Here is a 12,243-nt window from a genome sequence, read left to right as displayed (position 1 = left end):
GCCAGAGGCCGCCCCGTGCCTGCGATATCACTTTCTCTGCTGCTTCTCACTAAACCTGAAGCTAGGCCAGAACACAGCACTCTCTCCAGCAGCTAAATAGATTTGATTCCTGTTTCTGAATACTTTATAGTCTGTGAACAGTTCTCTCTGTCTCTCTCTCTCTCTCTCTCTCTCTCTCTCTCTCTCTCTCTCTCTCTCTCTCTCTCTCTCTCTCTCTCTCTCTCTCTCTCTCCCTCCCTCCCTCCCTCCCTCCCTCTCTTTTTGTTTAGTTTCTGCCCTTTGGGCTAAGCGTTTTTCTGACTGACTTCCAGTGAAGCGGGGAGGAGAGAGGCTACATCAGAGTGTGAACCCGCTGTCATCTCGGGGCTGAGGTCCCCACCGCACTGCTTGGCAGCCGGGACTGCTAGCACTGCGAAAACAAATCTTCCTCGTTAGGGAAAGCTGAAGTCTGAAAGTGGTGTTATTTAAGTCTGTGAAAAATAAACTAGAAAAGTTATAAATATCCTGGAGAATAAATAAAGCCATCTCTATGGAAGTTTCATTAGCAAGTAGGGAGCTGTGAGCTGTTACTTCCTTAGTAGTAAACAGTTGTTTATTTTTAAAGGAGCTGTAACAACTGACTGTCAGATGTAACCAACATGTTCCTCATTAATAACCACACTCTGAGAATCAGCCCAGAGTGGCCTTGCTAGAGACTCGACCTGCGCTTTGTTCACTGCTCTTGGTGGGGACCTTTGCATCATCGGGTTGAGCTAGCTAATTCCAGCTTGTTTTGTGTATGTAGTTCCCTGAAAATAAAACCCACTTTTGTTGATACAGAGACGCCATCTATGAAGGCTTGAACAACAACAAAAAGGCAAGAATTTACCAATGATCCAATGGCATCATATATGGGCAGAAATGCCCCCAGCTCCTTCCTCTGTGGAGCCCACCCTGCTGTGGACAAAACAGATCTCAGTGCAGTGCAGAACTGGTAGTTAACAATCTGTGCAGTGCTGAAACCATCTCACCGAGTTCTGTGCAGATACCAGGTATTGCCCCCTGTGCAACAAGACAGGGGAATTCTGTGCTTATCTCATAGAAAATGTCTGCCTCTAGAAGACTCCTAAATCTCTCCTGCAAAGATGCAAAGATAACATTTTTCACTTCAAAAAAAAAAAATATTTTCCATTCCTGCACAGGCTAAGTAGGGTGCAGCAGTTGAAGCTGATTAGCTTTCTGCCCGTGTCTGGGGGTCATATGTGGATGTTTTAATTCAGTTACAGACATACACGCTCCAGTGTTCGTCTTACTGAAACCAGTAAACAGAGCCCACACACAGCAATACCCCTACGTTATGTGAAGTGAGACTTGGTGCTCATTGTAAAATTGTACATTTATGTCAGCTGAAATCCATGGGTGGACACTGGGGGTATCCATGTTATAGCTGACAGGAAGATGGCAGCGCCTGGTCTCACAAGTTAAGGACATAGTGTCACTAATGAAATATCGGTTTAACAATGAATGTATTCTAAGCTCCTTTGCTATTTTTATGTTTCTTTTCTGTATGTATTAGGGTGCTCACTCATGCACCATAGTGAGGTCAGAGGTCAGTGGATGCCTTCTTCTGTAACTCTCCCTCTTATTGTTTGAAACGGGTCTCACTGAATCTGGGGGTTCACAATCTGGTCTATACTGGCTGACCAGTGAGCCCCCAGGGTCCTCTTGTTTCCTCCTCCAGGGCAGTTACATGTGCACATAGAACTCTTCATCTTTTACATAGGCGCTAGTGTCCCTCGCTCAGGTCCCCAGGCTTGCACAGCAAGCACTTTGGCCACCTCCTCAGATCCCTGGGTTTTATTAATAATACCAGATTCTGGTAGTGTCACCAGTTTACGCTCAGTGTTGGGATCGCAGACTGCCCAGTTCGAGGCGTGATCTCTCATTCAGGGCAGTGATGAGCACATGCACCTCAAGATTTTCATAAGGGCTGAATGAGACATGATGCATCTGGCAACAAGCTGGGCAAGCTGATGGGCAGAAGTAGAGAAGCCAGGCCTGGGGTTGTTTGTCCTGCACATCCTCTCCCAGGGGTGCTCCAGGATGCAGTGTGATGTCTCTGAGCCTTTCTCATCTGAACACTGATTTGAACAGGACCTGATCTGCTCACTCCCAGGGCCATTTGCAGTAATAGAGGGGGCTGAAGAAAAACAGGCAGGTTCCTGCCAATAAAAAAAAAAAAATTCCATATTAGCAGAACTGTGGGCTGAGATTTCTACAAACTGGCTTTGGCAACTATTAGCTCTGCTATTTAAAGTCCTTGTACAGTGTTTTACTGTGTAAACTGAAAATGTTCAGCTTGTTTGTTTTTATGCCTTTCCTATTAATAGTGATGGATACATAAAAATTCTTTGAAAGGTACATTGCACCTAGTCTGAAAATAACCACATATCTTTCAGGCCTTGTGTCACCTAGGAAACCTTACAGTAGAGTTATTGTTTGTCTTATGAATGATGTCCAGATTTGCACATTGCACTCTGTACCTGAAGACTTCCCTGGTTTTCCTCACACTGCACTCTCACCAGTGGTTGCCACCCCACTGCTAATGAGGGCAGCCCTCTTCTTCTCTTACCTGTTTGGCGAGACTGGAGCACCAAGCTAACCAGACAGCGGTGTGGGCTACTTCGCATTTCTCCTTAGGTTCGTCCATAGTTTGGGGTACTAACCTACTATGTAGGAGAAGATGCTTGTGATTTGAATTCCTGGGCCCTGACCATGGCAAAGATGCCGGTCCCATTTTTTCTCCCAGTAGCTGCCAAATGTGGAAGCGTGTGGGGGATGCTGGGAGCTCTTCCCATCCAGTCCTCTCAGTTTTCATTTGGAAAGCTGAGGTGTAGATAAGGTCACAAGTGGTATGAGCAAAGACGTCTAAAGCCCCATGAAGAGGAAGGCCATAGGCCCTCCCCACCACTGGAGTTAGTCATCAAGAATATGGTGTCTGGCATTCCCTCGTAACAGTGCTCACTGCAGAGTCAATCCTTCAGGTAGAACAGATGTGTTTTTATTTCAGGAGTAGCTTTGTACGTGACATTTAACACCTTTTTGATTCATTTTTCTGAATGTCATCGTGGTGCTTTTTTTGGCCTAGAACTGGCTATGGAAACCAGGCTGGCCTTGAACTTGCAGCAACCCTTCTGGCTCTGCTGTCTGAGCATTGGATTGCCAGCGTCCAGTGGGAAGAAGTGAAATGGGGTAGTGACCCTGGGGTGTTTTAGATGATTCTCTCTAGGCCTGGATGCCTTTGTTGATGAATAACTCTTAATCAGCCATTGTGCTTTAAAGGCCTTACATGGATTATCTCCTCTCATGTCCCAGTGAGATTGCTCATAAACTATGAGGAAGTGCATTTTACTTGGGAGAAAATACAGGTGAGAGGTTAAGCAATAGTCCTACTGAATACCACATGCACACGACAAATATGATGAATTGGAGCAGCCTAACTTCTCATAGTAATATGTTTTAAACATCAAAGAGTAGATATTCTTGTCAATAATTGCTGGGGAAAAATCATCCAGGCATATGAATTTGCTTTACTACTGAACAATATAACTCGGGAAGATAATTCCCTGTCGTTGTGTAGCTCCCCCATGTTGCATATAAAGAATATCTTCAATGCCTAAATCCTGTTGGCCTTGCAGGGCGTTAGTTCCTGTTGGCAGGAGCGGCTATCATGACTTTATTGGAGAGAGACTGTTCCCTTCACAGTTGCTTGCATAGAGCCTCTCCTCGATAGATGTTTATAAAGTTTATCCTTATTTTTTTTTAAGAGAAATGGCACAAGATCAGAACCCAGACATCCAAATTGGAGTCTAATTTAGTGTTGATTTGTTTTACAACTAGACAGGTTGATCGTATTCTCTGAGCCTCAGTTTCGCCAAATCAGAAGCTGGAAGACTTTAGATCATCGTACTCACTGTGGGTACTGAGCCTGGGTGTCCTGGCGCTGTCAGCATCTGGAAGACCTATCTAGACCAGGGTTTCTGGGGAGCACAAAGGGCCTCCACCAGTATTTTCACTGAGAAAGCTTGGTGTAGCTTTCTTGCCTGGCACACTCACAGTCACAATCTGGGCATCTGTGCTAAAGGCAGCTTAGTGAGTTGGACCACTCACTAGACCAAAGGTATGAAACCAAGAGATCCAGACCATCTCAGTTCCAAAAGAGTGAAAATAAGATAAGCCATGGATGTTGTCTTTAGTCCATTTTAAAACGGTGTTGGGGTCACTCTCGACAGCTGGGTTGTCTACCTTGACAAATCACTGAGGTGGACCCTGGTGAACCAAGCCTGACAACTCCGGGCTCTGACTGTTAGTCAGCCATAAGCTGGGTGTTTGATCCAACCTCTTTTGAGTCTTCCTTGTTTCCCTTAGTATCCTTCCCATGTGTCACCAGCAGGCCAGTAAAGCCAAGGACATACATGCTAAAAACCCAGAGAGGAGCCATTTAGGAGGTGCTGTGGACTAAAAAGGTTACTTCCCATTGTAATTCCTTGGCTGACTGGTAAACTGCCTTAAATTCGCTTGGTTGTGGTAATAGCATAAGGTTACAGTACTTCTTGGACAGTTCTAATCCCAAATTGAACAAAAAAGAAAAAGAAAAAAAAAAGAATGTGTGTGTGTGTTGGGAGGGGGGTCTTTAGTAAGTTTGTGGCAAACCAACTCAGAGTACTGTGTGACCAAAAGAAGCAGGGTGCCATGTAAGGGCCATACACGCCTTACTTAGTGTGGCAGAAATGTTCCTGAATTTGGTAGCAGAGTGCTCCCTCCTTCCCAAAATGCAAAATGTAACTGGTGAAGGTGCCTCTTCTGACCTCTAAAACGGGGAGAATGGGGAATTTCAAAAACACCCTTTCCCAGGGAATTCAGAGAACAAATTGTGAACCTATAAACTGTTTTCCTTCAGTTCAGGGAGGGCATTCAGCCCTTAAAGAAATGAATGACGCATTGAAGACCCCTCCTTACAAAGAAAACAGTGGGGGGAGGGGAGCAAAGCAAACAGATGGCCCAGGCGACTATTATGTTGTAAAAAATGCTTTTTGAGGTTGGGGTCTTCACACAGGTAGATATTTGGTGGGGCAGAAATCTGAATCTGTACCTTTCCTGCTTTTAAAAAGAAGAAGGAGGAAAAACGAAAACAAACCCGGAGATTTCTCAGAGCCACTGCATCCATCCCCCTCCTTCCTCTGCCGCAGAGCCGCTCTGCGGAAAGTGAGAGCGACTCGCAGAACCACAGCGCCACCTTTCTGCAAGATGTGGAACTGAAGCTTCACGCTATGCAGGGCCTGTTGACTGCATGGCGCAAGCTGTTCAGTGGGCCAGCCTCAGCAAGGAAACAGCTCCGGGACTCTCAGATCATAAAGGAAGAGCCGCAGAGCACAAGAAATGGGTTTTCTTTTCTTTGGCCTTTGAGCAATTCAACTGGTAACTTAATCGGATGTTAGGGACTGTGAGCCATAAACCCTGCGTTTAATTAGTTTGCACCCAGTAAGTCATTTTACACGCTAGACGTTGTAATTTACAACCTGCTGCATTGCAGCAGTTTCCTAGGCTTTTTATTGTGTCATAAGATATTCTTCTCGCTGCTGAGTCTTTAAAAATATAGAAACACTCTTAGTTGAGAATTTTTTTCTTTTCAATTTTCAGTTGCAAATCAAACATGCAGTTACAGAAGCAGAGATTCAAAAATTGAAGACCAAGGTAAGCACCGCTCCGTGGTGTTTGGATTGTACTCTTTAAACTTCAGATACTCTGAGGAATTTGAAGCCTAGGACTAACGGATTTGGTCCTGTGCATTTGAGAGCATAGTTCCATGAGTTTCAGTTCCACTATTAAGTACAAAGACAGAACTTCCGGGAGAGCAAGCACATCGCACACACCCCAGTGAAAGCCACATAGCACTTCATATCTGAAAGAGATAAGCTCATGCATATTCTCTCTGATATTTCTTCAAAGAATGATATTTTTAATGGCTCAAGCATCTGAACTGTGTACTAATTTTTAAGTACAAGCTGGTATATCAAATCTCCTTTATGTGATTTACCTTATAGTAAGTAGATGGATTTTTTTTAGTTAATTACTAGAAGCAATGTATTATTTTAATGTGGCACATTAATTATTTTTTTAAAAAACTTCCCATGTCTAAGAATTAAATATTATAAACTCACTCTATGACACTGTGTAATTGATTTAGATCCAGGGGCTACTGGAAATCTTGAGGAATACTTAGTTTGCATTATTTAAATTTGTTGAAGAAAAATATGAATAAAAAGACAATATATTTTTAATCTATATGAAATGAGACATCAAAGTAAGCTGTAAAATTCTTGTACAAGAGACAGTTCTAGCTATTGTGTTCAGTTGTATCAAATGTATATTTTCAGAGACTTAAAAATATTTTTCAGTTACTTTCAAATTATTGTGTATTGCTTCCATGATCTTTTTAAAATTGAGATAATAATTACTCCCCACGACTAGTGATCTGTTTTCTCATTCACAGTGGATACTTGTTTGGGATTTTTCCATGTGTTTTAAATGGAGATGAATTAGTTGGACGACTTTGGTTAAATGCCATTCTCGACTAATACGCTCTGCAGCTCTTTAGCCAAAGCATGATTATTCATCCTCCATGGTGCCAGCCTCGCACTGTGAATTTTAAATTCTAAGTTAGCAAGTGGCTGGTACATAAACAACTGCTATAAAACATTACTTAGTTACAGATGCAGTAAAAACCTAGTACGTTTTACCGGAACTGTTTCTTGATGTTGAAAAGCAGATCTTCTTAAACTGTTGGCTACAAATCGGGAAAAGGAGCCCCTGTGTTTACGAAGCTCTCGTAAACAGGCTTAGGCATTGGACCTATGAAGATTTAGCTTAGAAAAGAGTACAAATTACTATGTTATATTTTTCTTCATAGACTGGTATATGATATCCACAATTGAAAATATGTAATTGTGCTTATTATCCATGTTAAATAGATTTCCTCATTTCAAAGTAATTTTTACTTTGTAACCTCTTGTCCAAATGTATTTAGTAAAAAAAAAAAAAATTCACGATCTGATACCTGTGATATATAAATATATATTTGTGTGAATGTGTATTCCATTTGTTCAATGTTATATAATTTCAGAACCTCTTCACTCTGAATACTGATAAGCTTAAAGAAAGCAGAGATGGTCGACAGAGCAGCGGCTTAAAGGCCATGTGGCTGTTGACAGTGTCCTTTAAGCCTCATCTGAACAGCAAGGCCAGATGGGTTTCAGATTCAGCCAGGAGGTCTAGAGAAAACTGCACTCTGTATCCCTAAGAATACATAGAGACAATAACAACACAAAGCTGTCTTTCTGATCCGTTGCAGAGATTTAGGTTAATCAAACAGCCATTTATATCTTTAGTTAGCCTTGTCTTTTATGCTTTGTGTAAATTAAGATTTATAAAAATATAGATATTTAGAAGACTCCCTGTAAGATACTGAGTGACAGACTGTGTCCACGGCAATTGAAATCAGGACCCTGTAACATTCTCTAAAGGGTTAAAAACACAGGACCAGAACCTGACCCTTAGAGGGTGATTATGATGTCCAAGCAGTGTTGCAAGGACGCTGAGTTGTGAGAGCACACGTAGATGCTTAGAAACCTGGACTACTTGTCTAAGTTTTAAGGAAAGTAATGCAAATGTAAGCTGAGTGACTAAGTCCCTTCTTAGCCCTTTGTGCAGTGGTTCTCAACCGATGGGCTTCAGAATGACCCATTCAGAGGGTCACCTAAGAACCATCAGAAAACGCAGGTATTTACACTATGATTCATGATGTAGCAAAAAGTACAGTTATGAAGTAGCAACAAAAACAATGTTTTTTTTGGGGGGGGTCTCCACAGCATGAGGGGCTGTATTAAAGGGCTGCAGCTTTAGAAAGGCTGAGAACCACTACTTTTCTGCATAGTGTGCTTCTCTTCCTCTCCCTTCCCTCCCCAACTCTCTTTTTAGTTAATTTTCAACTTAATGTCCTACATTTTATTTAACATGCTCTCAAAGGAAATGTGTTGACATATATTGCCGAATCAGTGACATGCTAGACATCTTTTCCTGCTTGCAGTATTTCAACTGCATGGTATCAAACAAAGTTCATGGGATTTGGAATCAAATTTGTGTTTCATCATGTATCAGATGGGTAACCTTGAGCAAACCATTTCCTTTTTCAAGCCTTCCATTTTCTCCTTTATGGACATGGAAAGAATTGTTGCTCTTCTTGTCTCCAGCTGTTTTGATGACTGTGGGCACATAACACTAGAATTTTATCTAGAACAAGCTATAATAGTGTGGACTGACAGTTGCTACAGACATACTTAAATGATCTTTGCCTTGGCATTTGTTTTCTCCAGCTGCAAGCAGCAGAAAGTGAGAAAGTAAGGTGGGAACTAGAGAAAAACCAGCTTCAACAGAATATTGAAGAGAATAAAGAAAGAATGCTGAAGTTGGAGAGCTACTGGATCGAGGCACAGACTTTGTGTCACACCGTGAATGAGCATCTCAAAGAGACTCAAAGCCAGTATCAGGCCTTGGAGAAGAAATACAACAAAGCGAAGAAGCTGATCAAGGATTTTCAACAAAAGTAAGCATTCCCTAATGATCCACATAACAGTTAAGACAGATGGGTGTCTGAAGAAGGTGCTTCCCAGATGGCTTGATACTGTTTAAGGGTGTGGGAAGGGTAGACTGGGTTCCCTTTCAGATCACAGTCACCACAGATTAGAAGAGCAACTTTTTCTCATGGGAATGTATTTGGGTGCTGCCATTTGACTCCCCATTACTTTTTGATAGGAATTACTAAAACATTTACACTTGCTGGTTCTTTCTGGAAGCATCTCTAGATGCTTTAGAAACCAGCAATGTAGCTGGAGTTGTACAGATACTTGGCTGACCGTTGGACATGCTCCATGTGGAGGAATAGTGTGGTCTGGATGAGGCTGCTTCTGTCTCCTCTTAGAATCAGTGACCACAGCCGTCCCACCCTGCCTCTGCATTTCTCCTCCTAGCTCTCAGGGACCCAGGTCGCACCAGTGAGGCAGGCCCCCACCACACCCTGATATGAAATTTCAGCTGCTCTGTTCTGAGCTGCAGTTGTTTTTCTCCCACCTCTTGGGCCTTGATGGAATCTCAGAGAGGATGCCCAGAGAGGCCGTCATGAGTTATTTCTGACTCACTCGACCAAGCACTAGTACTTGCTGCGGTTCTCTGTGACAAGCCTTGGAAGCTAAGTATGTGTGTCACGGCCATCGTATCTCTTTCCTGTCTTAGAAATAATATTTTAGTAGTTGAAACAGATAGCTGTAACAAGTTGTTTAAAAGAGGATAGTAGTTCTTTATTATTGTGAACTCAATACATTACCGTTGTAACTTTTTGCTAACTACATCTATCTGTAAGAAATGACCAGCTTTGCATATTCTCCCAGAAGCTCTCAGAATGGAGGGGTGTCCCCTTCTCCAGTATTACCCGTGGAGGTGTGAGTGTTCGCCTCGGTGCCCCTCCACTGTTTTTTCACTAGAGCGAACTCTTACCATCTACTTCCATCTGTTGCCTGATATATTGGAGATAGAGAATCATTTCTACTGACAGGAAAATTATCACCATTGAATTCCCTCCGGAGTCGTTAGTGCGGTCCCTCCTGTCCACACAGAGTGTGCATGCTCCAGATGAACAGCTACTGAGAACACTAGGAATACTTCATACTTGTGATTAAATCATGAAAGGTGTTTCTCCTTTCATTGCCATAAACTTTCCCACTAACTGTATTTGTTTTTCATTTATTTAAATAGCTCTCTGGGGTTTATCCCACTGTGCACTTGAGTGCTTCTGTAGTAGTCTACACATTTCCTCACTTACTGAAAGTTATCTACAATTGAACCTATTGTTTTCTTCTTAAGAGAGCTCGATTTCATCAAGAGACAGGAAGTAGAAAGAAAGAAGCTTGAAGAGGTAGAGAAAGCTCATCTGTTGGAAGTCCAAGGCCTACAAGTACGGGTGAGTTAGGGCTCTCACAGCCATGATACAGTGAGGCAGTGGTGCCTGGAGGGCTGCTGGACATTCCTATTTGTGGATGGCTTTTTGTTTTCTAGATCAGAGATCTGGAGGCTGAGGTTTTCAGACTTCTGAAGCAAAATGGGACTCAAGTTAACAACAACAACAACATCTTTGAGAGGCGAACATCTCCCGGTGAAGTCTCAAAAGGAGACACTATGGAGAATGTGGAAGCCAGGCAAACATCCTGTCAGGATGGCTTGAGTCAAGGTTGGTCTCTCCTCACCTCAAACCTCATTGTTTCTGACAGAGTAATCAGAACTTAAGTTCTTTTTCTGTCTTGGAGACCCCAAATCTCACACCACCTCCTAATATCAGGATAAGAGCCTCTTATTTCAGCTCATATCAAACATAAACGCTTCAGTGTAAATGGCAGGGTTCCAGCTAAAGGCAAACCCAAGCGTTATCTTTAGTGTGTCATGAATAAATGCACAGAGTAACTGCATTGGAAATGCTAGTCCATTTCTTCTAGTTCCTACCCTCGGAATAAATTCCTTGCTCATGCATCAGAGGACTGGTGGCCTGTCTCCAGCTCGCCGGACTCACTTACTTAAGATATTCTCTTCAGTTCTGTTCTTTATGTAGGGTCCTACTTGTACTCCTCATGTCCACCTTTCCAAAAACCCAAACAAGTAGAGAACATAGCATCAGACACACCCACGATCCATGAGTGTCATTTACATGTTCTCACACATTCACATTCTGTACATAGTTTATGTATATATCTGTAACAATAACTCTTTCTGCCAGCCTCCTGAGCCCTGCCACCATGTGGGCACCCAAAATAACATACAGAGACTTATATTAGGTACAATGCTGCTGGCCAATGACTAGGGTTTCTCATTTGTTAGCTCAGTCTTAATTATCAACCATAATTACTAATCTATATATTTTATAAAGACTTATCGAGGATGCTGGACAACTGCGTCCTGTCTTATTGATGATCACATGGTGACTCCATCTTTACTACATTTCCCAGAATCCTCCTTGACTCCTAGTCCCACCTAACTTGCTTCCCTATTGGCCAACAATACTTTATTTATGAACCAATAAGACAAACATATACACAGAAGGACTTCCCCGTCATCTCCTCTTTTCTGTCTAAATAAAAAGAAGGGTTTTAACATTAGCATAGTAAAATATATAACAAAACACTTATCAAGTAAGAACTATAGTTACAATATTTAGTCCATTAACATTTAGCAAGATTTAAAGAAAGTATTCTATCATCTATCCTAGCTACATATAAGTCTAAAGTCTTATATGTAGCTTATCTTTTATAATAACTAAAGAAAACTATAATCATAACTATCTGTCTCCAACTACGTCAAAGACCACAGAAGTATAATAGATAAACTCTAGAATTGACAGAGACATCTCGCTTCCTGGACAGTCACCCAAAGTTCTTCTATAGCGTTGGGGCATCCATCTTCAGCCTATGGGCCACAGTGTGTCTGGCACACTTCTCCATTTCAACAAGAACCCTTCAGTACTGTCTTGTTTCGTAAGTTCAGCAGTCACTTTCTTGTGGGTCCTGTGTGTCCAGTTTATACAGCAACAAACAGTCCAGGCAAGAGCAGTTTCTTGCCCAAATGGCTAATCTTGCCATGTTGAAAGCAAACTCCATAATGAGTTTCTCCCATGCCCATCCTCCTTTCTGACATAATTGGTGTGCAGGAGCAGTTGTGTCTCACTGTCATGAAAAACCCTAAACCATATACCACACAGAGACGCACAAGCATTTACAGAGAGATGTTTCTGATAATCAGCTGTTTATGTTGAAGCATTAGCTGCAGAAGTAACTTCTTGATCATTAAAAGTGCAAAGAATTGAAAAAAGTTCATTTAAATGAAGTCAGTGTTTAGCGATGTGAGTGTGCTCACTAGGTTTATGTCTTTCTGCTGGGTTGTCCCTAAGTAAGGGACAGTTTCTAAGTAGCGCCTCAAAGCAGTTGCTGGAGAAGAATCTGGAGGGTACACCACTGAGGGCTGTGCCTCAAGAGGGTCTCCAGATACTCTGGATTGGCCTTACTGTGTGGAGTATAAAAGTGGTGACAGCTCTTTCCTCTCCAGCCTACCAAGGTGGCTTGATACCCTGTGACTATGAGGCAAAGGTCAGTACTGCTGTTAGCAAGT

General features: G+C 42.2%; 1 protein-coding gene across 1 annotated transcript in view; it reads left to right on the top strand.

The window, feature by feature from the left end:
• The window catches only part of Ppp1r9a (protein phosphatase 1 regulatory subunit 9A), a 262,450-nt gene that overhangs the window by 206,957 nt on the left and 43,250 nt on the right, over positions 1-12,243 (top strand). Inside the window, exons 8-11 of the mRNA XM_035451403.1 lie at positions 5,680-5,733; positions 8,412-8,641; positions 9,955-10,051; positions 10,147-10,318. Of these exons, the coding sequence (XP_035307294.1) occupies positions 5,680-5,733; positions 8,412-8,641; positions 9,955-10,051; positions 10,147-10,318 (553 nt within the window). The remainder of the gene's footprint in view (positions 1-5,679; positions 5,734-8,411; positions 8,642-9,954; positions 10,052-10,146; positions 10,319-12,243) is intronic.

Source organism: Cricetulus griseus (assembly GCF_003668045.3).
Source record: "Cricetulus griseus strain 17A/GY chromosome 1 unlocalized genomic scaffold, alternate assembly CriGri-PICRH-1.0 chr1_0, whole genome shotgun sequence".
In the NCBI taxonomy this organism is placed as follows: domain Eukaryota; kingdom Metazoa; phylum Chordata; class Mammalia; order Rodentia; family Cricetidae; genus Cricetulus; species Cricetulus griseus.
The sequence above is the reverse complement of the archived record's forward strand: the minus strand, read 5'-3'. Positions and strand labels throughout refer to the sequence as shown.